This window comes from Oculina patagonica, chromosome 8 (assembly GCF_052425735.1).
Source record: "Oculina patagonica isolate OP01 chromosome 8, crgOcupat, whole genome shotgun sequence".
In the NCBI taxonomy this organism is placed as follows: domain Eukaryota; kingdom Metazoa; phylum Cnidaria; class Anthozoa; order Scleractinia; family Oculinidae; genus Oculina; species Oculina patagonica.
Genome location: NC_135765.1, coordinates 28883668 through 28910977, shown reverse-complemented (window position 1 = coordinate 28910977; position 27310 = coordinate 28883668). Strand labels below are relative to the sequence as shown.

Genomic DNA, 27310 nt, shown 5'->3' with positions numbered 1-27310 from the left:
TCATGAGTTTTTTGGGTAGAAAGGTACGGTGGTGGTCAAAAAAAAATGTTTAGAAAGGAATGACTGTAGTAGCACGTAAGTCGGAGGTTTGCGTGAGTCACGGGGTATAGTATGCGTGAGCTGGATTTCCGGCGTCATAACGGCATGTTTTGTTTACTGAAAGATACACTCGACGTTTAGTTAGCTTAGTCGGCTTGGGAAACTATTTTAAAAATGAATGTTGTAATAGTTAATTAATAGTAATCTAGAATTAACCCACTCTCGATTGGAGTCTGTTCTGGATTCGCGCTACCTTTTCGCCGCGAAGGAATTTTGTAAAATTTCGCTAGTGGAAAGAGGTACTGTAAGAACAGTATCAATAACTCAAAAGGAGGAACTTCTTTGTAGCTCTGAATTAAGACGTATGATAAAATTTTAGAATAAGAAACTTTCGATATATGGTTTTCATATTGTTTTTGTCAATTTCCTTTTGTGGCAGATTTTTTGAGAATCAGCTTTTCTTTCGTGTGATGACAGACACAGGACAGAACGAGAGGTGGATGAGAAAGATGCCGAAGATGAATAGGCACCGAAAAACGACAAGAACCGTCAAGGACTTATCTTTAGAGGGCGGGGAGTTTTGGCATACTGTATTTCGAGGACTGGACTGGACTAGTAAAACGCGGACTAGTAAAACGCGGACTTGTAAAACGAGGACTAGTATAACGCGGACTAGTAAAACGCGGACTAGTAAAACGCGGACTCAGGTAAAACGCGGACTTGTAAAAGGCGGACTAGTAAAACGCGGACTAGTAAAACGCGGACTTGTAAAACGAGGACTAGTAAAACGCAGACTTGTAAAACGCGGACTTGTAAAACGAGGGCTTGTTAAGCACGGACTTGTAGAACGCGGACTTGTAAAACAAGCGCTTGTAAATCGGATAAAACTAAACGGTTTAGCGAGCGAAACAATTTGTGTTTGAAGCTCTTGTGTGTTTCTTCGACGGCATATTTCTAGCTTTTTTGAGCACTCTATGGTCTGTTTTAGCGTGGAGATGTTTTTGCAGTATAGCACATGTTCGTTCTGCAAACCCCTACTAAAACAACGGGATTGATGCTATGAGTTGTGTGCATATGTTTCTTTCTTTCCACTACTTGACGTCTGTTGAGTGCAGTCGTTTGTATTGCTCGCACGAGGTAGAACGGGGCCCGTCCAGAAATCAACAGTCAATCGTAAATAAAGGTGACGGGCCTACACGACTCCTACGTTCGTGACATTAGAATATTTGCCGTTATATGTTCAAATTCGGTCTTTCGACCTTATTTGCTTCTGACTTCTTTCTGAGGGTACTGTTTTAATTTGGGGGCAGTATGTGGTAAATAAAGGTAACGGGCCTACACGACTCCTACGTTCGTGACATTAGAACATTTGCCGTTATATGTTCAAATTCGGTCTTTCGACCTTATTTGCTTCTGACTTCTTTCTGAGGTTACTGTTTTTTTGAGACATTATGTATTGAAGAGAGCCGTAAGATGATTGTGGCCAAGGAATTCGAAGTGTCTAGAGGCGTTTTACAAGTCCGCGTTTTACTAGTCCGCGTTTTACTAGTCCAGTCCAGTCCACAAGTTAAAGACACATCAAGACCACCCCACTGTGAATTGCCATAGCACAGACAAAATTATAGTCAACATCTTATGTGTTTTTAAGAGAATTACATAAGAACCAAGGCATGTCTTGTCTTGCCTTACATTGACATGCAATAATTTGGAAATACTAAGCTCGTAACAGTTTAAGACAGAATCCATCAGGAATTTGAGTAACATTAATTTTAGTTACGCAAAAATTGAGCACCAGAATAATTTAAATCCTTGTGTTCTTTCATACCTTGTTAAAGGCTTGACATGTGATAACACCAACATAACACCAACAACAGTTCTTTATCAGTGGGGATTGAAGAAAAAAATGGAAACATCATCACACAGTTGACCCCCATGCAAAAACACTCCAGGATGTCACGGGACTGTTTGGTGTCCGTCTGCCAATTTCTAACTTCAAATTCCAATGTTAAATTCACATTAAATTTTCAATATTTCTTAGTTGTCTAAATTTTACTAATTCTTTTAAAAAAACTATCACCTGCCAAACATCCCCAAAAATCACTCAAAAAATTACAAAATACCGCAATACATAGATACATGGGATGAGTGAAGTTTCCTTGGATTCCTTGAAACACCAACAAGATATTTCCGTTTAAGGTGGCTGATAATGGGTTTCAGTATTTCCCAGTCCTTATACTTTGGTTCAGGACTAAAAGCCTTCATCAATTGCTCTTACAGCAATGGTATGAAACAAATGTTCAATCATTCATCAACAAGTTGTGATCATTTTCTTGACAATAGTAGTTCCCCGGTAAACAGTTGTAGTACTGTCCCATCAAAGTGCAATGCCTGGAAAATACCGAAAAGCACACGACCTTCAGGTGAAACCGCACCTTACAGTATTACCAATACACTGCACTTTGCTAAGTCTTAAAACTTTACATTGTCTAGTCGTCTACTTCAATCGTTTATTTGTATTGTGTGAGATACATTTATAAATTGAAACCATCATGTCATTAAGTAATAATGCAATCTCGACAACGTTCTAGATATTATATTATGCACACTAATACAGCTCGTGCAAGCCCTGTGACTTACACAAACACAGTCGGACTGAGTGCTACTTAAGTAACTGCTTCGTGGTTTCTGCTGTACTGAACCCTGCCTTTCAAGGCAAAGCGCCCGATTTTAAGCTTCTCAAGCTTCTCAATGTTCTTGTTCAGTAAAAGGTACACGAAAGGGGTTCCATTTCTGTCAAAATGGTATATAAAAGGGCAAGGGCTTAGAGCTCGGGGCGGAGCCTCCCCGTATAAAATTTTTTTGGGTACCTCCCCCCCGGGGGGGGGGGGTTCTATTGAGGCACAGCAAAATTATTTTGTACCGAGTAATAAGTAGGGCTTTCCACAAGTTGCTCGAGATTTCCCCAAAAATTGCCCGTGATTTTTTAAAAAAGTTTCTCAAAAGTTGCTCCAAAAATCCAAAAAAGTTGCTTCTGATAATAAAAGTTGCTCGAAAGTTGCTCCAAAAAATCTAAAACGCTGCTTTTAATCAAGAGATTTTCTCTAAATATATGCTTATGACCCTTTGAAGTTAAGATTTCTAAACAATTTTATGCAATTTTACAGCAAAAGGAGTATCTAAATAACATATTAAGGGGAACTTTGTTAAATAACATGGATTTCTTTATTAAACTGAGAAAAATCGTAAAGTTATCGGTGACGTCATTTTTGATGACGAGTTTTCAAATGTTTTAATGCAGAATGAGCCGAAAGTTAAAACGTCTTCAGCTGTTCCCGGAAATCGTCGGCAAACTTCGTAAATCTTCGGAAACGTTCGTATTGCCTTTGAACAACACTCGGATAATCTTCGGAGATCTTCAGTATGGAAATTGCTCAAAACATATTGATGAGTATTTGATTCCTTGCGCCTAGGTTTCAGTTGGCGATTTCTTACGTTTCGTTAAAAAAATTTTACGCAACTGTTCTCAAGAGTCTCTCCATTTGAACTGGTTCGGTAAGAGAAAGTGCCCAGGAGCTCTCCCACTTTTGGTGTAAACTTTCGCCGGGAATCCGTCGTCCCGATAGGCTGCCCGTCGTCCCGACTAACTGCCCCTGGGATTCCGAGGATGGAGAAATAGAGGCTTATTAAAATTAATTACATAAGCATTCAAATTAATAAATACCTTTAAACCAAAAATGTACAATGTAGCTATAAATAATTAACTTGTATCGGTAGATTTCTGTCAAGGTAAGCCTACATTTGTCAGCGTTTGCATTTGCAACATGTCTTCTAGCGTGCGAGCAGGCTCTCTATTCGGGGGCAACGTGAATTAAACTCTTCGAGCGCCGAAGGCGCGATCCCCTGAGTGCCGAAGGCGCAAGTCGGCGAACGACGCGATCCGAGATCGCGCCTTCGGCGCTCGAAGAGTTCAATTCACGTTGCCCCGGAATAGAGAGCCTGCTTGCACGCTACATGCATGTCTTCTCTCTGTTGTATGTTTCGGAGAAAAAGAGCGTGAAAAACGCGCTTAGCAATATACAATTAGAACTCTTTTGAATTTAGATAGCACAGTCAGCTACAATCTCTGCCGATCTATGGCTTTATTGAATTCACTTGAGCAAAGACGTGCTCAACAATCACTTATTTTTTGATTTTTATATTTCTATTTTTTACACTTTTAAAACAAATTATGTCTAGTGTCCTCTCTTAATGCACTGTAACCTTCATTTAATAACCCTCTTAAGCATAATATTCCTTTTTATGTTACTTTCCCTATATGGAACAGTAAGAATTACATCTAATTTTAAACGTTTTATTCTAATTTTTTATTGACTTGCACGCGTGCCATGACACGCGTGTAATGACACGCGTGCGATGACACGCATGCGATGACACGCGTGCGATGACACGCATGCGATGACACGCGTGCCATGACACGCGTGCGATGACACGCGTGCCATGACACGCGTGCCATGACACGCGTGCGATGACACGAGTGCCATGACACGCGTGCGATGACACGCGTGCCATGACACGCGTGCGATGACACGCGTGCGATGACACGCGTGCGATGACACGCGTGCGATGACACGCGTGCGATGACACGCGTGCCATGACACGCCTGCCATGACACGCGTGCCATGACACGCCTGCCATGACACGCGTGCCATGACACGCCTGCCATGACACGCGTGCCATGACACGCGTGTTATGACACGCGTGCAATGACACGCGTGCCATGACACGCGTGCCATGACACGCGTGCGATGACTCGCGTGCGATGACACGCGTGCCATGACTCGCGTGCGATGACACGCGTGCCATGACTCGCGTGTTATGACACGCGTGCGATGACACGCGTGCCATGACACGCATGCGATGACACGCGTGCCATGACACGCGTGTTATGACACGCGTGCCATGACACGCGTGTAATGACACTCGTGCGATGACACGCGTGCGATGACAGGCGTGCGATGACACGCGTGCCATGACACGCGTGCGATGACACGTGCGATGACACGCGTGCGAAGGCACGCGTGCGATGACACGCGTGCCATGACACGCGTGTTATGACACGCGTGCCATGACACGCGTGTAATGACACTCGTGCGATGACACGTGCGATGACACGCGTGCGAAGACACGCGTGCGATGACACGCGTGCGATGACACGCGTGCCATGACACGCCTGCCATGACACGCGTGCCATGACACGCCTGCCATGACACGCGTGCCATGACACGCGTGTTATGACACTCGTGCGATGACACGCGTGCCATGGCACACGTGCGATGACACCCGTGCGATGACACGCGTGTTATGACACGAGTGCGATATGACACGCGTGCGATGACACGCATGCGATGACACGCTTGCGATGACACGCATGCGATGACACGCTTGCGATGACACGCGTGTCATGACACGAGAGGAAAAAAGTTGCTTGAAACATGAAAAGTTACCAAAAAGTTGCCGAGCAAGTTTTACTTGTGGAAAGCCCTAGTAGAAAACCCCTTAGCTAACTCAACAAGATTACATAATTTTTGCGATGACACGCGTGCGATGACACGCGTGCCATGACACGCGTGCGATGACACGCGTGCCATGACACGCGTGCGATGACACGCGTGCCATGACACGCGTGCGATGACACGCGTGCGATGACACGCGTGCGATGACACGCGTGCCATGACACGCCTGCCATGACACGCGTGCCATGACACGCCTGCCATGACACGCGTGCCATGACACGCGTGTTATGACACGCGTGCGATGACACGCGTGCCATGACACGCGTGCGATGACACGCGTGCCATGACACGCGTGCCATGACACGCGTGCGATGACTCGCGTGCGATGACACGCGTGCCATGACTCGCGTGCGATGACACGCGTGCCATGACTCGCGTGTTATGACACGCGTGCGATGACACGCGTGCCATGACACGCGTGCGATGACACGCGTGCCATGACACGCGTGTTATGACACGCGTGCCATGACACGCGTGTAATGACACTCGTGCGATGACACGCGTGCGATGACACGCGTGCGATGACAGGCGTGCGATGACACGCGTGCCATGACACGCGTGCGATGACACGTGCGATGACACGCGTGCGAAGACACGCGTGCGATGACACGCGTGTCATGACACGCCTGCCATGACACGCGTGCCATGACACGCGTGTCATGACACGCGTGTTATGACACTCGTGCGATGACACGCGTGCCATGACACACGTGCGATGACACCCGTGCGATGACACGCGTGTTATGACACGAGTGCGATATGACACGCGTGCGATGACACGCATGCGATGACACGCTTGCGATGACACGCATGCGATGACACGCTTGCGATGACACGCGTGTCATGACACGAGAGGAAAAAAGTTGCTTGAAACATGAAAAGTTACCAAAAAGTTGCCGAGCAACTTTTACTTGTTGAAAGCCCTAGTAGAAAACCCCTTAGCTAACTCAACAAGATTACATAATTTTTGGTAGCTGTGACGTTATATGACGTCACATGACGTCATTAGAGTCGCCAACATGGATTTTACCATTTTCTTAGTAGACTGTTCACAGTCCCCTATTTTTCCGTGGAGTCGTAGAGATCGATCGTTCAGTCCGATGGGCCGCCATCTTGGTTCACGAACGCGAGCGAAAACTGGGGAGAGTGCAAAAACCCCGTGGGTTGGGGGGGGGGGGGGGGGAAAGGATGCTCATAGCGCGAAGGTAGGAGAGCGGAAAAATAGGGAAAAAATAATCCCTGATTTTTCCGCCCCCCTTCCCCCCTCCCACCCACGGGGTTTTTGCACACTTGTACAATCTTGTACAACTGGGAATTATTTTCCCAACTAAACGCATAAACGCCTTTTGTTTTTAATTTTGGGTAAAAATGTAGACGAGGCAAGTGCCTCGTCTTGCCTCTTGCTAGATACGGCCCTGATTTAAAACGGCGTAAGTTTGAAAAATAAAGCTACAACAGAGTACATCTAAGAAATGTACAAAGTCGCAAAAAATAGTCACGCAGAATAAGAATTTTGGAAGCGGCGGTCGAGTTTTTTCATGCCGTTCGCGTTTCAACTATTCTCACTTTTTTTGAAGGAAACGATCAAAAACTGAACCGTGCAAAAATGTATATTTTCTAGAGCATAATAAACACAAGTATGGGTTTTGTTTCTCGCTTCCTGACAAATTGCACTTAAACAGTTCTTCGATGAAATAGTTGATTTAGTAACAAAATTAGGGGTCGGGAATGGTCCATCAATATTTGTAATGCAAAATTGGACTTCTGCTCGGAATGCTCGAAAACCTCGCAAAGTGTTAGTGAATGCTCGCTTGCTCGTGGTCGCATAATTTTACATGCAAGTGCTCACATGCTAGGTTTTCAGTGAAGGCAGCTTTTCCAAAAGTGCTCGTTGTTTGCGCTAACTTTTGTCAATGCTTGTGCTCGCAAAGAAAAACGCTCTGCTCGCATGCTCGCAAAGACCATTCGATGTGCCTAAAATTACTGCTTCATATTCACCCGGGATATTGCCCTGCTTTTTTACTGCAAAGTGAAACGATGTTTCAGAGTTGCTGCTTCAGTTTTAAAGTGTTCCAAGCCTTTGAAGAATGAATATACGAATGATTAGCTAGAAAACATGAACATATCTTGCAGTCAACAGGACACAGAATAAATATACAAAAGCAAGAAAACATACCTCGTCTTTGGTCTCCCAAACACAAAGTACTCTTTTGACAATAAGTTCGGGCAATTAAAAGAAGAAGTTCAACTGGATGACAGGTAGCTTTTCTATTGGTTGCCGATGACCTCATTGATTGCCCTGAAATGCCGAGATGGTGGAAATCATCTCCAAGGAATGAAATCGACATGTCAAAATTGTGATCCTTGCGCAGTTGAACACGGTAGTTTTCTGCCTTAAAAAGTCTGAAATTAAACGCTGGTATAGACAAGTGCGGAACTAAAGTTGTACGAAGAGATTAATGCAATGTCATACGTGCATATCACTTATCGTTATAAATATATCGTTTGACTTTATATTTTATTTTTTGCATCCATGCAGCTTGAAAAAGTGATCTGTAATTTGGGCATTGTTGTTGCCGAGCATTCATTTGTTCTTTCAAATGCTGATGCTTTCGAAAGTGACGTTGCATAGATACAACTATTCTGCTCTTACTGAGTTTGCTCTAAATTCTCAGGGGCACCCATCGAGAATATAGTTCAAAACCACTTAAGGATAGCACCGTTGAACGTATTTTAGTATTTAAACGGTAGATATAGGCATATTTTTATCTCCTAAAATTTTTTTATCTGTTCGGATTTCCTAGCTGAAAGTCTAGTGATCCGAAAGTTATAGGGATCAAAACTTACCTTTTCGAAAAAATTCCAGCCAGAGAAGGGCTCCCGAAAATTCTAGGTGACCTTTTTAGAGTAAAAATCCGTTAAAAATGAACAATTATACTATTTTTTAGATATTCGAAAATCCTAGGAAAGGCAGGCAAGCAAAAAAATTTACAATGAATGTTCCGAAAATTCTAGATCTCAAATCGTCTTCCGAACAGATATTTTAACGAAATATTCCGTTGGGGGCCCATGAATTCTGCTTAGAGATGAACGATTCCGCTGGAAATTAATAAATATTCTGCTCAGTTATAGCTGCTCTGCAGGTAAAACTGCTCAAATATAGCTATTCTCTTCTTTATTCGGCTTAAATTGGTCTATTCTGCTCTCAACTCTCTGAAGAGATATTCGTCCTGCATGGCCGGAATTCTGCTTGGAGATAGCTATTATGTTTGACATGTTTTCTGCTCGGATAAAGCATTCTGCTGTAAATTCTGCTCAGGTCATGTTTGATCTATTCTGCTGTTAACAGAACATCGCAAATCGCTAAGCATATTTTTTTAAATAACATAGAGTACAAAAACCATTCTACACTAGCGGAGTTATAATCGAGAGAAGCTACGTACAGCGTTCAGCGTTCCTTCAAAGGCCTAATCTACATATAAGCCCATCCAATGGGCATATTTTCGGGCGGTTACTTAGTATCGTAATTTTAAAATACTTAACCATACTTCACCTCACTTCATCTGACTTTGCCTGTTTGCTTTGTCTTGCTTTTCCTTACTTTACTATATACTTTGCCTTAGTGCAAATCCGGAAAACGAAGTAGATTAAAACTTAACGTTGGCGGTCATGGATAGCTGTTTCGGCCAGAGTTTCGGTCTGGCTTATAAGTGCCAATACCGCCGCAGACTTATCTTAACCTCCTTGGATTTTAAGCCATAAAAAAACAGTCCCGTGAGGAGCGGTTTCGTGGGAACATAGCCTTAGATTGTGAAAGCAATACAGCATTTGGGGAACGAAAAATTCCACTAATCTACAACCTCACAATTGATATTTCGCAATAAGTTCTTTAAAACTTAACACCAGGGACGGCGGAGCAGTTTTCCAGGTGGGGGGCTGACTAGTGACTTTAAGTGGGGGGACTTAAGAGACTCTTCTTAATAAGTCTTTATTTTTTCGGAAAAAGTGGGGGGGGGGGCTAAAGCCCCCCCCCCAGCCCCCCCGGCTCCGCCGTCCCTGAACACTCAGTAGCGAGGACAGCAGGCAGCTGAGCTGACGGCCAGAGGCAGTCGAGACAAGCAAGTAGTCATATGGGTTAACATAGATCCTAAAACCTCGCTTTCATGTTGCATATATAATGAGGGATGACGTCATCCGAGTTGGACCGGAAGTGAAAAGACCGGAAGTAACCTAATTTGCATAAAATGCGCGAAAAGGGTATCGGCAGTAGCCAATCAGATTGCAGGAGTATTGGAATGGACCAATCACAGAGCAGCATGTCTGCGCATGCGTAAACGGTCAAACCACGTGACTTAGGGGGGTGATGACGTAATAGGAGTCGGTCCCAGGGTCGTCCGAGTGTCGGTCCCAGTCCCCGGACGGTGGGAATAAACTCGGCCCCAGTCCGCGCGGAAAAAACAGAAAATAGGTGTAAAATACCAATCACAGAGCAGCAGTGGTGCGCATGCGTTGAGAGAGAAAATCACGTGACAGAAGGGTGATGACGTCATGAGAGTAGGTCCCAGGGTCGTCCGAGTGTCGGTCCCAGACCCCAACGGTCATAAACTCGGTCCCAGGCCGTCCTCAGCCACAGTGTCGTCCCAGACCTTTTTCAAGACATGTCGCCTCCTACGTCATCGGTCCCAGACCCACCCGACCACGCCCTAACTCGCTCCCAGTCCACCTCGGTCACACTCTCGTTCGTCCCCAGACCCCTGCAAAGACAACACACGCAGTTTCTAGTTTCACATTTTAATAACTGGATTAAAAAAAACCTGTTGTTTACAAACGAGACGGGTGCGAAGCCCTAGTGGCCGCGCACCCTGGGAATGAACGTGTACAAAGTTAGCAAGACCACCATCCTATAGATATGGTTCACAAAGTGCCATACTGTCCTTGTGGTATCTGGAACTCAATACTTTGCACTAAACGCATGCGCAGATGAGTCTACATTGCTTTTTCTAGGTCGGCGATTCTGAGAAAACGCACGCTTGTGAAGTATTAAAAAAAAAGAAACACGTCAGAGAGGGGGTGGGGGTATCCCCTTTCTCGGGTGTACTGGGAACGAGTACGAGAGTTTTGTTTGTTTGCTCAAGTGGGTGATCGAATGCAAATATGACTCGGCCCTTGTCACGCAACAGCGTGACTACCTCTCGTAAGTATAAAAATACCGGAAATAAACTGTTCAAAAATATTTATTCCCTAAACATCTTACATTGCGGGACGAGTCCTATTGACCGGCGCCCGACTTACAGAAATTTTAACACTGTGTGTGTGTCTATCTGGGGATCACGAGGGAAGCCAAGTGTGTTTTGGTTACCGTTCGTATGCAAGTGACGTGTGTTTTGTAGGGGGATTACAAGTCACACAAGATTTCTAACATCTCTTCGTCTTGGGCATCCCATTGGCTGTAACCGTACGGGTACGTATAAAACGTTTCCGTGTCGATCACGCGTTTGCTGAAGACCATCTGGTACTTTTTGGTCTGTGGCACCGTTTCGATGGCGTACTGTTTGGCATTGCGTACGATGTGGTACGGTTTCACGACATCGGTTTGACGGATTCCGCTTTCCAAGGGTTGCTGGATGTCGTCGATCACGTTCTGGCGCAACACGCGGTAATTCAATTGTTTAGCGCCTTCACTGTTCAACGAGATGCCGCGGACTTTACACTCTTCTTTGCCATTTTTTGTCAAGTACCCGTAGTTCTTGGGTCCCCCACTGGCAAACTCGACGATGTAGTCTCCCGTGAGCTCGTCTTTGAAGTCTCCCAGATAGTCTCCTAGGTTGGGATTCGCTTCTCCTGGGCGACTGACAAAAACGACACTGTCGGTGTCAAAGTAGAGGCATCGATCTTGCAGGAGGTCGAGGGCTTCGTACAAGCGCAAGCGGGCCCAACAGGTGGTAAAAGCTGCCACGAAGATGTTAAGATTAGGTGAGACAGGATCATCCTCGAGTTCGTGCTTAAAGTGGATCTCGACCCGCTTTTCCGTCAACACGCTGACGTAGCGGATGTCGTACTTGTCGCTCTCGTGAAACGCACTAAATGCTACGGGATCGTCAAATTCTCGCACCTGGGTCTTGTTGGGTTTCTGCCCGAATTTTCCCCACATGGAGTTGAGCATCATCTTCGCTAGGGCTCTCAGACCCGGATTCTTTCTGATGTTGTTGGGGTCCAGACGAATCCCCTCTCGAGCATAATAGTCTTCTACGTACTGGCGTTGTTTCTCCGGATCGTCCCCCACGTGGGATGGCCAACCGCTGGCTTCTTCTTTGACCTTCAGCCAGGTGTTGACATAATTGGCGAACAGCCCCTCTTGTTTCTCGGGAAAATTCCACACCTCGTGAATGTGTAAGATCTCGTACCCCTTTTCCACGGCCACTTCCAATTCGGGGGTGCACCACGTTCCCGTAATCGTACGCTGCTCGACGGTGTGACTGCAGACAAAGGTTCGGTCCAGCATGGGTTTGGCCATTTCTTCTTCGACGCAGGTGCGGCACAGCGGAAAGGTCAGCTTGTCGTTCTGCCTCAGAGGTAACACGGGATGATACAATCCGTATGGGGGAAGAACGGTGCACTTGGCGATGCCGAAGAAGCGAGAGATGTCGGTGTGGCCCGGCTGAGAGATGATGTCGGGATGACCGATGGGGTAGGTGGAATTCTTGTTCACGTACGGGTAGAGTGACGTATAATCGTAGTACTTGATTTCTTCCTCATTCTCCTCGTCCGCCCGATGGTACAATTTAACGGCATTGGTGCGACCACCACAGAACGCGTCGCGGGGATTCAGGGGTTCCACAATGTCTAAATCGTTCACAAACGCTTTGATCTCCTCTCTCTCCTTCTTCATCCGCTCCCACTCGCATTCCCACATCGTCACCACGTTGTAGCCCTTGTCTCTCAGAAATTGGATTTTCTTCTGGGTACAGCGGTACACGTCATCAGCGCAGCGATCTTCGAGACGTTTGTGAAACTCGGTTCGGTTGGGGTAACACTCGGGACACCCGTGCCAGAAACAGCCCTGGAACTCGTACACGGTGTTGGTCTCCTCGTCGTACCCGTCCACGGTGTAGCGGCTGTTGGGGATGCGGTATTCCCCCTGGTTGGCTGCGTGCTGAATGCGAATCCCTACAGACTCGTGATGAAGATCGTCTGGAGACTCCAGCAAACAGTGTTCCTTCCAATGCAACCATTCCAGGGCGACTTTGGAGTGGTTGGTCTTCATGCGCCATCCGTGCAGTGGCTCCGAGGCGATGGTATTGGGCGCCATGCGGTTCTGTCGGAGATCTCTGTTGCAGGCCGAGGCGATCGTCATGTTGTCGAATGGGTTGAACTCGGATTGTTTCTCAAACAGACGTTTGAAGGTCAGACAACCCTCTTTCAGCAGTTTGACATCAGACTCGCAGTACTCTTTTAGTTCTTTTTGGAAATCGAATTCTACGTTTTCTGCCACTTGCTCGTCGTGCCAAGTCTGAAAGTTTTTACGACCGCCCACAGACATGGTTTCGGGCATGTAATGCTGCTTGTCGGGAATTGGACCCACGTACTCTTGGTTTATGGCAGTGTTAAATAGATGAGGGAAGTACCCCTTCTTGAGCTCCGTGAGGCCAAAGGTTTTCGGAAAAGCAGAGAGTGGCATCTGAAAAAAGGAGAGAGAGTCGATGAAGCGTATCCTGTCAAACGTTACTTGCATCAACTTGGCACCGTTACGTATCTGTTTGATGATCCGATTTTGACGATGGTATTCGTCCACCACGAAGTACCCATCGTAGCCCTGCAGGTTGTGGGCTATCACCGTGACGGGTCGGGTGTCACCCTCGGTCAACGTGTCGAGCCACTCGAGAAAGTCTCGTACACAACGCTCTCCTTTGAAACGAACCGGTCTGTCGTCGTTCTCCGTTTCGGCAACCAGCAAGTTGGGGACGTGACGCCCGGTGTCCTGTCTGGCTTCGATGTCGAAGAACACATGAACAGGTGGCTTGTCGTCATCGTCTTGCTCGATGTCCATCCCTTCATCATTGGCCTCTAATCTGGCAAGACCAGCGGCAGCACCACGCTTTGCTTTCTTCTTTTTCTTTTTTTCTTCTTGAGGGGATTTGGCCACCTGGACAAAACACTTGTGCGTGGCCACTTCCACGTACTCGCGACAGGATCGGCATTCCACATAGCCGCATTTGTGCTCCTTCTGCTCCTTGAGCCCCACTAACAATTTCATGCATTCGAGACACTTGCGGCGATGGGTGCACACGCTGAGATTCTGGACATCGGCCACTTTACCGTTGTAAGACTGCGTCAGATGTTGTTGCAAACAAGCGTCCCCGTGAAAGAGCCGTTTACAGGACCCGCACGGTAAAGAGGCCCGTTGTCGTCGACACTTGGCTTCCATGTAATCCGGACAATGATTTTGCAGACACGCGGGACAGTGGTCCGGGTTGTTGGTGCACGCGTGTTGTCCTTCGTTGTTATAAGGTTTGAGACATCGCCAACAGAAGTAGCTGTTCGCAAAGTACCCTGGCAGACTGGTGATGACGTCATAATGGTTGCCATCGTACACCAGAACAATTTTCTTGTCTTGGGGCGGTCCGAAGGTAAGAACTATGTAACCACGGGGTTCATCCACTAGAAGTAACTGGTACGCGTTGAGGGATGGGGCCAGTGAAAACTTCTGCAATTCCTCGTAGCCACACGGACCAAAGGGTACGTCTGCCTCATGATGTAATAATAGAGCCTGCTCGTACTGGATCCTTGTACCCTTTTGGAAGCCCTGCCAATTCGGATGATTGTCCACCTTGGCTTTGGCTGTCACGATGGCACGCGCACAACAGAGGTCATCTTTGTTCTTGACGGTCACGACAGTATGTTTCAAACGCTTGTGCGTCACAGGATTCGAATGACCCGGTTTCAGGTTTCTTTTTCCGCTACCGCGCGGTGGAGCCCGGACGTGCGTAAAGGACAACTGGAACGTATCGTCCATCTCAAAAGACTCGTTGGAGTTTAATACGCGGGCCATTTGATCCAGAATACCATCCACGCGGGAACTGCCTGCCAACCACTCAGAGGCTGGCAGACGTCTGTAACCATAGACATGATTTATTCTGTTGCTGGCTAGGTTGAAATAGACGTGATCCCTGTCCAGTATTCCTTCGCGCCGGATCAAGTTCTGCAAGGCCTCGTACACGGCATCCCTCAGTTCGGCGTTGAGGTTTTGACGGGTGATGAACTGCCCCCTCTGGCGTAGGTTGGCCGTGTATTGACGTTCGTGCACACCCATGCTTTCACTTACGCGGTCCACATAGGGATTGAGGTTAAACTCGAACCTCCCCGGTTCACTAGCGGCGGCACTTCCGCCCAACTGTTCCTGGTAGGTCAATTGACGCTCTGTCTGATCAACTGAGTCCGCCAATAGATCTTCTTCACCCACATCGTTCCACTCCTACGATTCAAACATTTTGAAGAATGAAAAACAACACGCTTCTTTTTTAATTTATTCTATCAACGAGATTACATGTTATCGACCTAACCGATCACAACGTTTATATTCGGACAATTACATACCGGCTCGAGATGCTAGCTATTTCACAGGTTTGACATATTTTGATTGATTCCAGATATGATTGATGAGTTGCTTTTTGTAATCAAACATCTTCATAAACTCATGTGCAAGCAGGGAGGGAGGAACGTAGTCGGCGCCTAAACCATGAAATGACTACGACCTTGTCGATCAGTAATCGACTACTTGCACAGACAATCACTTAAAATTTACTTACCGCAATGTCTTTAATTGAATCATTTTCTCCCATGTTAGACGGGTCCAACTACAAAAACGAAAACATTACACATTAATATGTCAAAGGCATTTATCAGTCACACAATTAATTTTATGACGAACGACAAAAATCCAATTTTCAAATCCGAAAACCCAAGACACTCATTGCTCCAAAAAATAAAAATAAAATTCAGGACTGAAAGGTTCTCTTACCACGATGTCCTCTTCTTGCTTGTCTTCTTTCTTGCTTGCTTTTTTCTTGCTTGTCTTCTTTCTTGCTTGCTTCTTCTGGCTTCTTCCTGTTCGGCCCCATGGGCCAGCAAAACTGAAGTTTTCTAGCAGTGCAGCGCGTTTTATACAACTTTCCCATCCCAGAAGAACTGGGCTCTAGTATTCCCATTGGTCAATCGAGGTGACCTGATACAGAATGAACCAATGAGATCTCATGATCAATGTCACCCAAGGTGACGGGATTTTCCCCACAAGGGTAAAATCCCAAGCTGACGGGATTTTCCCCAAGGGAAAAATCCCGACGCACGCGCGTGGAGAATCTTTCTCGGAATTCTCGGAATTCTAGGAACCCGCGTGTGCTCATTCTCGGAAAAGTACAGTAAAACGGACAAAGTTTTCTTGTCGGATTACAGCTCTTTTCAAGAAGGATATAAGCTTTAAGGTGAGCTAATGTCTCCATACTCTACTGTACAAGACGAAGAGCGTTTGATAAATTGTATTTACTGCGAAAAATAAATTTGGTTACGTTGTAAATTTTGACGAGTGGTTTGTTTTTGTTCGTGCGGCCATCATGAACCGTGCATAGTAAAGAAGAAGAAGGTTTTAGACCCGTTCATTTCGTTCAAGGTTTTTTGGTCTGGTTGTGTTTATGGTCAAAAAAAAAAAAAAAGAAGAAACCGAACTTTACGAATAAACAAGTCGTTTTTGGTGGACTGAATTATTCTTTTAAGCGAAATTGCTCGCGCAGTTGTCGTTGTCTTTCGTAAACAACAACAACTTCAAACGCCTTCATCTTATCTTTTTGCAGTCCTAAAAATATCGAAGGAACCTTCAACTAGGATTCAGAAAAAATAAAACCTAGCCACCTAGAAGTGAAGCTTTAACGTTTTTTAAAAATCCTAAACAAGTGTGTCAACGACTTTGTTGTGATTTTTCACCGGTCGCGAAAAAAATATAATTGTAGCGCGCAGTTCATTTGGCCTTTGTTCAAATGCATTATTCTCGAGGAAAATTTTTGTTTCGGCCCTTAAATCAAAGAGATGTCCAACCATGAACGATATCAGTTCAGTGAAACGCAAAGCAAGTCATTGAGCCGACTCTTTCACATTTTTAGACTCTAAACAAGTGTGTCAACGACTTTGTTGTGATTTTTCACCGGTCGCGAAAAAATATAATTTTAGCGTGCGGTTCGTTTGGCCGTTGTTCAAATGCATTTTTCTCGAAGAAAAATTTTTTTTTTGCGGCCCTTATATCAAAGGGACGTCTAACCATGAATGATATTATTTCGATGAATGTTATTGAGCCGAAAATTTTATATTTTTGGACTCTAAGCACAAGTGTCATCGACTTTGTTGTGATTTTCACCGTTCGCGAAAAAATATAATTTAGCGTACGGTATTTGTTGTTGTTTAAATGCGTTTGTTTGTTTGTTTGTTTTTGCGGCCCTGAAATGAAAGGGACGTCCAACCATGAATGATATTATTTTAGTGAATCTCAAAGCAAGTCATTGAGCCGGATCTTCACATTTTTACACCCTAAACAAGTGTGTCAACGAGTTTGTTGTGATTTTTTCACCGGCCGCTTAAAATATAATTGTTGTAGGTGGTTCATTCGGCCGTGGTTCAAATGTTTTTTCTCGAAGAAAAATTATTTTTTTCGGCCCTTAAATCAAAAAGGACGTCCAACCATAAAAGATATTATTTCGATGAATGTTTTTGAGCCGAAAATTTCATATTTTTGGACTCTAAGCACAAGTGTCATCAACTTTGTTGTGATTTTCTCCGTTCGCGAAAAAATATAATTTAGCGTGCGGTATTTGTTGTTGTTGTTGTTTAAGCGATTGAATCCCATACTCTCGTAATTCAGTTTCGGCATGGAGCAATTTTTAAATTTATTTAACAACAAAAGTCTGGTACCATAACCAGAAAGCATGACATTCAGTCATTGGACAATGTCCTTCGTATAGATGAAAACCGCAACTAGGTAAAGGTTCTACAATGGTCTCTTTCAACACGTCGTATTTCGGACATCCGTACAGTTCTAAATTCACGCTAGGAATGTTCAGTTTGTTCAACAAGTCTCTTTCGACGTGTCCTCCCTTGTAAGCCACTACGGTTCTCTCGGGGGTTTTGGTTTCCTCGTACAAATCCCACATCACCTCCTCCACCCTGTCATACTCGTAGGCCTTTTCTTCCTTTCTGGGTTGATACGTCAGTCCGTGCACGTTGTATTTGACGTAAGACACGGTTTTCCTGTCTCTGGAAGATAAGTTGCACCACGACATTCTCATGTAGAAAGCATGGCGTCCGAACTTTTCTTGCCAAGTGTAATAACCCAACTCGCGTACTCGAAACGTCTTCTCCACAAAGTAACCTTCCAAGTCCAAGATCATGCACACGTTTTCCGGAGTCATGCCAGAGCCAACTGCACTCTGATGCTTGACGTAGAAAATATATGAAAATGTTTAAACTGTAAATCTCAATGATCCAAATTAGGATATTGTTTCTGGGAAATGCATCTTAGATACAGTTGATTTCTCAGCATTTTCTCTTCATCCGAGTCGTACTTCACGCCAGCCAATTCCGGGGGGAGAATAATTTTCCCTTCCCCATCCACCCAAAACTTTTGCTCTTGACACTGTTTGACCAATGACTCGTCCAAGGGAAGATCACCAATCCAATCCTTGACCGGGGGTGGGTAGTGTTGTACTTTGAAGGCGGGTCTCCCATCCAGAATTCGTTGCGGTCTATCCACCACGTCTTGTCCTCTTCTGGGGTATCCAAATTCGTCCCTAGAGTCCAGTCCAGACCTTCTCGAGTACACGGGGTCTTCGTTTCCTACATATTCCTTTCCTTCCAGCCAGGCTTTGATCTTGCCAAACGGAACACTGTCTGCCCATTGGAAGAACCGGCATTTCCCTTTTCTGCACTTGAGGTAGATCCTGTTCGGGTTGCTCTCTGATTTCGACATGCTGAGAATGAGACTCTCGTTGCAGTAACATTTCATCTTATCCATGTTCCAATAATAGTAAGCCGGTAATTGTTGATTGACCGCCTTCACGTACTGGTCAATGTGGGCGCTACCGGTGCAAATGAAACAGATGGTGCCTTCGCTCGTGTGGGGGCAAAAGTAGAACTCCCATCCCCCGTCCGTCATTTTCTTGGTCAGCGGTTCTTTGTGTATGGGGCAAAGGGGATCTCCCTGCGCGTTATCAAAGGTCTGCTGCAGGAACTGGTCGGGGTCGAAAATTTCACCCTCCTCCAACACTTCCTCTTTCAACTCCATCTTCTTCTTTGTAGGATGTCTCTTTTTACGGGGGACTTTGGGTTTCTTGGGGTTTCCAGTCCCTCTCTTCTGTCGCTTTTTTCGGGGTTCTACCAAGTCCATGGTGCGTCAACTGAGGTCTAGTAGAGGTCGGCGCTAGGCTTTTATACTCTACCCTCGGATGACGTCAATGCCTAAGCACCAACCACGGACAACACACGTGACCTCTTCCGACCAACCGGCAATGACCCAGGTGACGTCATCCAACGTATAAAAAGAGCTGCGCGTCCATTTGTCGACTCACTTGCAGCGATGGAAAGCACTGAGAGCGATTCCAGCCAAACTCAAACTCAAACCCCACAAGTCAACGGTGTCTTTGTACAAGGAGATCCCAAGGACTGGGAACCATTGCCTTACTATAGGGATCTAAAAAGGGGCGATTATCAGTCAGACGAAGATTACCTATTGGCGCGCGCCCAGCGGGGCATGGAAGCAGGCTACACGTTTATGCAGTGTCAAGAGCATTGGATGTGCGATCTGGAGAGTGCATTACACAAAGGTTCGGCCGAAGCAAGCCAAGAGCAGTGACATGGGTACGAGAGAAAACTGGATGGACCTGGAACAACGACTCTTCTACACGAATTGTACAAAGCTAGAAAAAAAGATCCAGACCGACACGGGAATCACTGTGTTGTCGTTAGACTTTCCCACCACCACTATACCCGAAAACATTCCAAGGAGAGTCTATGTCTTCGAGGACATGGTGAAAGAGCGCGGGTGTGCCAAGAACCGCGTCACCGAAAGTGAATGGCTCAAAGAGAACCCTCACTGGAAGGGAGCCGTCCTAACGACCCTCAAAGACATTGGGCACGGTTATCTCTGGGATAGACATTGGAATGAATTTGTCTACGTGCCATTGCAGCGAGCCTTTTTCTTCGTGACGTCTCGCAAACCGCCGCCCATTGGCAACGGCGTCTCGTTCTGGTTGAACGCGAACGTCTGCGACTTTGACGAACGGAGTGGTTTAGACGATCTCATCGCCCCGTTGAGAGCGAGTGTAGCCCTAAGCCAGACATTGTCTGCCTACTTGAAACAACCTATCACGGTCGACGCAAACACGTACGAAGAACTGTGCAAACAACTGGCAACTCAAGTAAAATTGCAACGCCTAGAAAGCAATCGCTGGCAAGAAATAGCGGATAGACTGTTAGACAGAGATCTCTGCAACCGTTGCGCCATGGATAAAGACGAAGCTTACCTGGGCGACGACTACCAAAAAGCCAAACTGTGGAGACCTAGAAGTTGCGAAACTTGTACAAAATCTTTTGATAACATATTTATTGATGCAGGCTATTTAAATTGACGTTGTATAAATAAAAGTTCATTTGTCATGGATCTGTATGGAAAGTGGGAGTGGTTGAAAAGATTGTGCGAGAAAGCGTATGCTGAATTTGGGAGGGGTATAGATATACCGGAAGATACAAGTGACTCCCCCTTGAGAGTGTTCGAAGCCACTCACATAGAAAACAACTATTTCAGATTGATACCGTTTATATTATGGTTGAGACATTTCAAGGATCCAGCCGAGCTGTTTGCTTCTATTTACAAACTTCATCCGACCACGATCGAAGAAGCAGCTCATAAATTACACGGCACTTATATGAGGGTGGTCAGAGCGTCGTCGACATGCCAAAGAAGCTGAAAAAGGATGAGAAGATACTTTTGGACTACCACGATCCCAGTCAACCGGGTAGCTTGGGCGGGATAACAAGATTCGCCAAAACGCACAAGATATCTGTCGACACAGCCAAAAAAGTATTGGAGCGCGATTTGGGTTATACCCTTCACAAACCGCGCAGACGTCGTTTCGCCACGTTACCGGTCCTGGTGTTTAACGTCGACCAACAGTGGGTAGCCGATTTAGTGGAAACGCAACCGTTGTCCAAATACAACAAGGGTCACAGATATCTACTCAACGTGATCGACGTCTTGTCTAAATATGCCTGGGTGGAACCCCTAAAAGACAAGACGGGAAAAACGGTGTCGGACGCCTTTGCCAAGATTTTGAAACGAGCCGATGGACGCAAACCTCAGAACCTACAGACCGACGACGGGAAAGAATTTTACAACAAGACGTTTGCCGCGTTGATGAAACGGGAAGGCATCCACCACTTTTCCACGGCCGGAGATACCAAAGCCAGCACCGTGGAACGCTTCAACCGCACTCTCAAGGAACGCATGTACCGATACTTTACCGCCAAGAACACGCTCAGTTACCTACCTGTACTCCAGGCCTTGGTGAGAGGTTACAACGGATCCCACCATCGTAGCATCGGCACTAGCCCCGAGAAAGTGAATGCGAGCAACGAAGGAAAAGTGTGGGAACGTCTGTACGCGAAGAGATTGTCGTCGGGTAAAAGAGAACGAAAAACCCCGCTAAAAGTAGGAGAACGCGTGAGATTGAACAAGAAATTTCGCACGTTCGAGAAAGGGTATTTACCCGGCTGGACCGAAGAAGTGTTTGTGATACGAGAGGTGCGTCGGGGACCACCCGTCACGACTTACAAGATCCAAGAGTTGGACGACACCCCTCTTCGCGGTACGTTTTACAAGGAAGATCTACAAAAAGTCGCAGTGTCCGACGACGATGTCTTCAGGGTGGACAAGATCGTCAAACGAAAAGGAAATAAAGTCTTGGTGCACTGGAAAGGCTGGCCAGACAAGTACGACAGCTGGATCGAGAAGACGGCTCTAAAAAAATCATGAGCCACGAGGAAGGATTTTACGTCACGTTACCCAGTCACAGCAGCGGAACCGAGTTTCCAGAGAATAGAGCAAACTCTTTCAAGGTGCGATTACCTCACCCGCTACGATTGGAAGGAACCGGTTGGAAAGTGGGATTGAGTAGCATTTCCGTGCCAGATGCCAGCATCGACTTAACTCGCTTTAAGTCGTTCAAGTTTCCTCTCTTGAGTGCCCAGTGGATGCTCAAGCGCAAAGACAATGAGGGTCGCGTGCAAAGCAAGTCGGTGACCACCGATCTGACGTTCCAGGACATTCTATATGACGACAACATCGTGGATGGCCTCAGTTTCATGAAAGCCCTGGTCTTCAAGTTCGATCAAGTCAAAGAATACAAGCGTATCGTGGGAGACTTGACCAAGTCGCCCGATAATGGAAAGCAGTGGGAATATACGTTCAAGTGGGAAGGTGAAGAACTAGTCCTCGACAACTCGAACTTGGACGTCTCGGAAGTGAAAACTGAAGGCGTCCCATATTACATGTCTTTCAACGAGGATTTGGCCTTTGACATGGGATGGGTAAAAAAGGACGAGAAAGAAAACGTGTTTCTCGGGCCGAACCTGAAGCCGGAATGCCACCACGCTACGATACCCGATCCCATAGACGTGGATGATTTTGGAGAGGGCAAGAAAAATTTCTGGGTTGTTGAGAATGGACAGCTTTTCTTGAGTTGCTATTGTAACTGGCGCTTTGTGAAACTCAACAGAGCCTTCCAAAAAGTGATTGGAGATGCATCGCGTACGCTTTTCGTTTACTCAGATGTGGGTGGTAGTTCCGTTGTGGGAAATCAAGTCACGGATCTGTTGCGGGAAATTCACTTTCAACGTGAAGGAAAAGGGATCAAGTACTTTGAACCTCTCCACATACAATATATTCCACTCCGCAACCAGATCGTGGACATTATTGAAACGCAAGTGAGCGAGACTACAGGTAAACTGGTGGATTTTGGCGAAGGCAACACGATCGTGACCTTACATATCAAGCGAACATGAGAGGCGGTGCCCTGACGCGTTTCACACCCGATCCTCCACCTCAAGAGGGGAACGGATTTTTGGCCGACATCGTGAGAGAGTCTCTCAGTGGAGCCGTGAGAGGATTTAAGAGTGGGCGCGGCGTCGCGGACCGCATTCTTAAAGCGGGTCAAGGAGCCAAGAGTGGTCCTAAACGAGTCGTGAAACGCAAACTGAAAAACGTCATAGAACGAAACGTCAAGAGAAAACTGAACGACATCTTTGGCGAAAAATGAATCCCGTTTACTCGCGCTCGTCCAGACTGGTCCGATCCAAACGCGCCCCCGTCAGACAACGGGGAGAAGGATTCTCACTGGCACTTTTGAACCAGGCCTTGTTGGGACAAAAGAGGCGACGACGAAAAGTACAAAAGGGCGGGTGGATAGGTCCCGAGGTCAGAAAGCCTCCTGGCTACGACTGGATACAGACCTTACGGAAGCGCAGTGGAAGAAGGAAGAGAAGACGATGACCGAAACCATCTCAAGCGCCTACCCGCAGTCGAGACGCGAGGCCAATCCTCGATTGGATCTATTCGCCGTACCACCGACAGACGTCAGCGTCTCGTCGTATCGGATGGTCCCCGTTCAGACCTATACCACAGGCATCAATCCGGTGGAGTTTCAGATCGACCCCCAAGAAGATTACATCGATCTCAGCCGTAGCTTTTTCGAGGTAGAATTGCAACTGAAGAAAGACAACGATGAGAACGTGGCAGCTGCCGACAAGCTGTGGCCCGTCAACAATCTAGCCCATTCTCTGTTCAAGCAAATCAGCGTGCGTCTCAACGGTACTCTCATCAGTCCCCAGACGGACACGTACCATTACAGAGCCTTCTTGGAAACGTTGCTGAATTACGACAGACGTGATGGAGAAACCATCTTGAAACCTCAAGGCTGGTACAATCATATCGATTTCCCAGCCACGTGGACGGACAATAACACGAACACTGCAGCCAACGCTGGAGCTGGACACGCAGACTATGTAGCCCTGACCGCCAATCACAAGGAGGCTCTCAAGAACTGTAAAGCAGAACAAGCCAATTACACGGAAGGCAAGCGACACGTGTTGCGTTTCAAGCCCCTCATCGAAGTGTTTCATCTGAGCAAGTTGTTGGTACCCAGAGTGCAAATAGGAATACAGATGTACTTCAATTCTCCCGACGTGTTCTTGAACGGAGTGGGTCTGGCAGGAAAGTTGACGGCCGAGGAAGTCAAAGTTCGAATGTACCTGTGTCAAGTGCGTCTCAATCCCACGACGTACAGGAGACTGATGGATGAGATGACCACCAAGAGTCAAGTGGTGAGTTACCCGACCGTGAGAAGCGAGATTCGGACCTTCAACATGCAGGGAGATCAACGACGGTACGAATGCACCAACTTGTTCCAAGGAAGAATTCCCAACCGCGTGATCGTGGGTATGGTACTGTCCACAGCCTTCACCGGGAACGTGGTCAACGATCCCTTCTGTTTTCAGAAGTTTGGAATGAGCAGCATAAAACAACTCGTGGGAGGAGAAGAGTATCCTTACGAGACGCTAGAGTTGGTCCACAACGATGCCACCAAAGATCTCAGAGGGTACCACCGCTTCTTGCAAGCCACCGGTTGCCTGTGCAAGCAGCAAGGAAACATGGTGAGAGGTGACGATTGGGGACAAGGAAAGAATTGCACGTTGTTCGTGTTCGACAACGTGGCCAATGGATGCGTGGACAGTTACAGGATGAACCCCAAGCAAGCCGGAAATCTACTAATAGAATTGAACTTTGGAGCCAACCCAGCTGTGAACTTGACCATCATCGTGTACGGAGAGTTTGAGAATCTCTTAGAGATAGACAAGAACAAAGCCGTGTTGTACGACGTGTACCAGCGTTAGTGATGGAGAAAGTGACTTTGAATAACGTGCAATTGGATCAGTTGGCCAGACATCACCCGTCGTTGAAGCCTTATTTTTACGGGACAGTGGCCTGCGATCGATTACCTCGCAAACCATTCAAGACGGAAGCCCGCGGGTACATCGTCAACACCGATCCTCACTACATGCGCGGTCGGCATTGGATCGCGCTGTGGACGAATGGAAACGTGTGCGAAGTATTGGACAGTTACGCCTTACCCCTAGAAGTGTACCAGACGGCGCAACCGTTGCAAGATTGGTTGGACGCTCATTGGAAGTACGTGGAGCGCAACGGACAGAGTCTACAATCGTTGTACAGTCAGAGCTGCGGCGATTACGCGTTGATGTATCTCATCGATAGGGCCGAAGGACGTAGCATGAGTCAATTCGAAGCGAGATTCAAGAAACACGATTACGTGTACAATGATCATAAAGTTGGGCAAATGTTGAAGCAATTGATCTCGAAGGAAAGGTCGTGGCACAAAATTTGTAAGATGGAATACCATCAGGATTGTGAACCGTCTCTCTGCGGTGTAAGACACTTGTTGTTGGGAGATGACAAATAAAAACGTTGAAATAAATAAGGTGTGTGTCGTCTGTCGCTCGGGAGATCGGGATTCGTTGCAGACTTTTTTTCTGCAACATGCTTATATCATTGCTCGTTTTTTGACGAATGTCATTTCGCCATGGAGCGCGGTGAAGCCTTTAGCTTTCGGATGCCCTCTAGCATTTTGATCGTGGGCCCCTCTAGCTGCGGAAAGACTTGTTTTACCGAGTCGGTACTTTTGAATCACTCAAAAGAGTTGTTTAGTACACCCCCTGAGACCATTCATTATTGTTTTGGGGCTTGGCAAGACGGTTTCGCGAACATGAAAAAGCGAGGCGTGAAATTTCACGAAGGGATTCCCGAAGAAGTAGATTTGACCAAATGGTTTCCCCGTGGAGGGGTGATGGTATTGGACGATCTGATGGAAGAAGGAGGAAACGACAAGAGAGTATTGGATCTGTTCACCAAACTTTCCCACCACAGGAACATCACCGTCCTGTACTTGTGTCAAGACATGTTTCCGCCGGGAAAATACGCCAAGAGCATTTCTCGAAATGCGCATTACATCGTGGCTTTCAAGAACCCTCGCGATCAATTGGGCATGAGGAATTTACTGTTACAAGCGTTTCCCTCACGATGGCAAGATGTGATGGACGTCTACACCAAGACGACGGAAAGACCCTTTGGTTACATGGTATTGGATCTACACCCTGCCAGTGGCGACGACAGACGGATTTTTAGCCACCTCTTAAAAGACGAGGGATGCATGAGATGTTACAGATTCGTTCCAGATGTTCGTACGTAACGATCACGTGTGGCTCGCGTTCTTGGACCTGTGCAGTCGTCATTTCGAGCGTATGAGAGAAGAGGACATGGACTACGAGGCCATGCAAACCGTGCTACATTTGGCCGAAAAGCGACAGATGTGGAAATTCGTGAGAGAATATAACGAGACTTACTTCAGCGAATTGATCCAGACACTAGAAGAGAGAGCTAGAAAAACATGTCAAGACATTCGCCAGCAGGAGTAGGAACCAGTCCTAGTGCCATTCCGATCATCAACGTCAACCGAGGGGGATTGGAACAGACATTGGATCGAATCGACCCCATAGTCCTAAGACGGTACTTGGATCAATTACCGTCTCCTGCAGTGGGTACGGGGACTTTGAGACCTTCTTCCTCGAGGTCCAACGTACCTGCAGGTCAAGGAACGCTAACGGGTGGTCCACACCAATTGAATCAAGACGACATGCAACGTCAATTGCAAATGCTGTTCAACGATCAACGTCAAGTGGCGGCTGGACGTCTCATCGCAGGCATCACCACGACAAACACCATCACTACGACCTATAAAGACGGGGGACGACCGACCGTTCGTCGTACCTCGACGAGAGTGAGCCATTAAAGATGTCCCTACTAAACGGTTCAAAGACGAACTTGGATCCAGACCTGTTACACAGATTGGACGGATTGTATACCTTTTACCACAAAAAGTGGTGGTGTCATCGTCAAATGTTTTACCATTTTAAGTGGTGTCATGCTTCATTGAACGCTTTGGCTTTATTCATCGTGGCAGCGGGTATCATTGCGGGTTCCCTTACAGAAAATAGTGTTATTGTGGCATGCCTAACTTCAGCTGGGACTGTCGTCAAGGGCTGGAACGATTTCAAGAAATATTCGTTCAAAGTGGACGTATGTCGTTTTGCCTACACCAGCTACGACAAGACGTTGATCGAATTGAGAACGTACGCGCGCGGTCTTCCGATGGACGAACTAGAAGGATTCTTGATCAAGATGCAAACTCTAGATGACACGATCATCGATTTTGCACCACCTTTGGCCGACAAGTACATTCAAGAGTATGAACGACTATTTTGTTGTGATAAAAGCGACGATACCCCCGTCTGAAGTGACAGTTATGGTAGGATGGGAAGAACGAAACATAAGGCCAGAAGAAAGAGGCAGCGAGGTGGGGCTCTCGCGAGACGTAAACATCGTTTAGTGGACAAGATAGCCGAGGGGGCCAGCATGTTTCTCTCGGGTCCTTCACCCACATTCTTTACGTTGGGTGGTAAATTGGCCAGTCAAGGATTTAAAGGGATAATGGATAATGTAAATCATTATAGACGTAGACCGCGACGACGATAGGAAC

General features: G+C 46.5%; 3 protein-coding genes and 1 long non-coding RNA gene across 4 annotated transcripts; 2 read left to right on the top strand and 2 right to left on the bottom strand.

Moving 5' to 3' along the window:
- Nucleotides 1-11007: 11007 nt before the first annotated feature.
- LOC144664279 (uncharacterized) lies at nt 11008-15451 on the bottom strand. The gene is made up of 2 exons (XM_078525384.1): nt 15419-15451; nt 11008-15084 (listed from the first exon to the last, which is right to left on the bottom strand). The coding sequence occupies exons 1-2, from the start codon at nt 15449-15451 to the stop codon at nt 11008-11010; spliced, it is 4110 nt and encodes a 1369-aa protein (XP_078381510.1).
- LOC144662206 (uncharacterized) lies at nt 15068-16224 on the bottom strand. The gene is made up of 3 exons (XR_013572416.1): nt 15631-16224; nt 15419-15466; nt 15068-15084 (listed from the first exon to the last, which is right to left on the bottom strand). It is a non-coding gene; the product is annotated as an uncharacterized LOC144662206 (long non-coding RNA).
- A 6928-nt stretch (nt 16225-23152) lies between these two features.
- On the top strand, nt 23153-24605 carry LOC144662325 (uncharacterized protein F54H12.2-like). Its single transcript, XM_078523110.1, has one exon. It carries the CDS (start codon nt 23190-23192, stop codon nt 24591-24593), a length of 1404 nt encoding a protein of 467 aa, XP_078379236.1. The 5' UTR covers nt 23153-23189; the 3' UTR covers nt 24594-24605.
- Nucleotides 24606-25269: 664 nt separating this feature from the next.
- Nucleotides 25270-27041, top strand: LOC144662326 (uncharacterized). Its single transcript, XM_078523112.1, has one exon. The coding sequence runs from the start codon at nt 25298-25300 to the stop codon at nt 25961-25963; it is 666 nt and encodes a 221-aa protein (XP_078379238.1). The 5' UTR covers nt 25270-25297; the 3' UTR covers nt 25964-27041.
- Nucleotides 27042-27310: the final 269 nt, after the last annotated feature.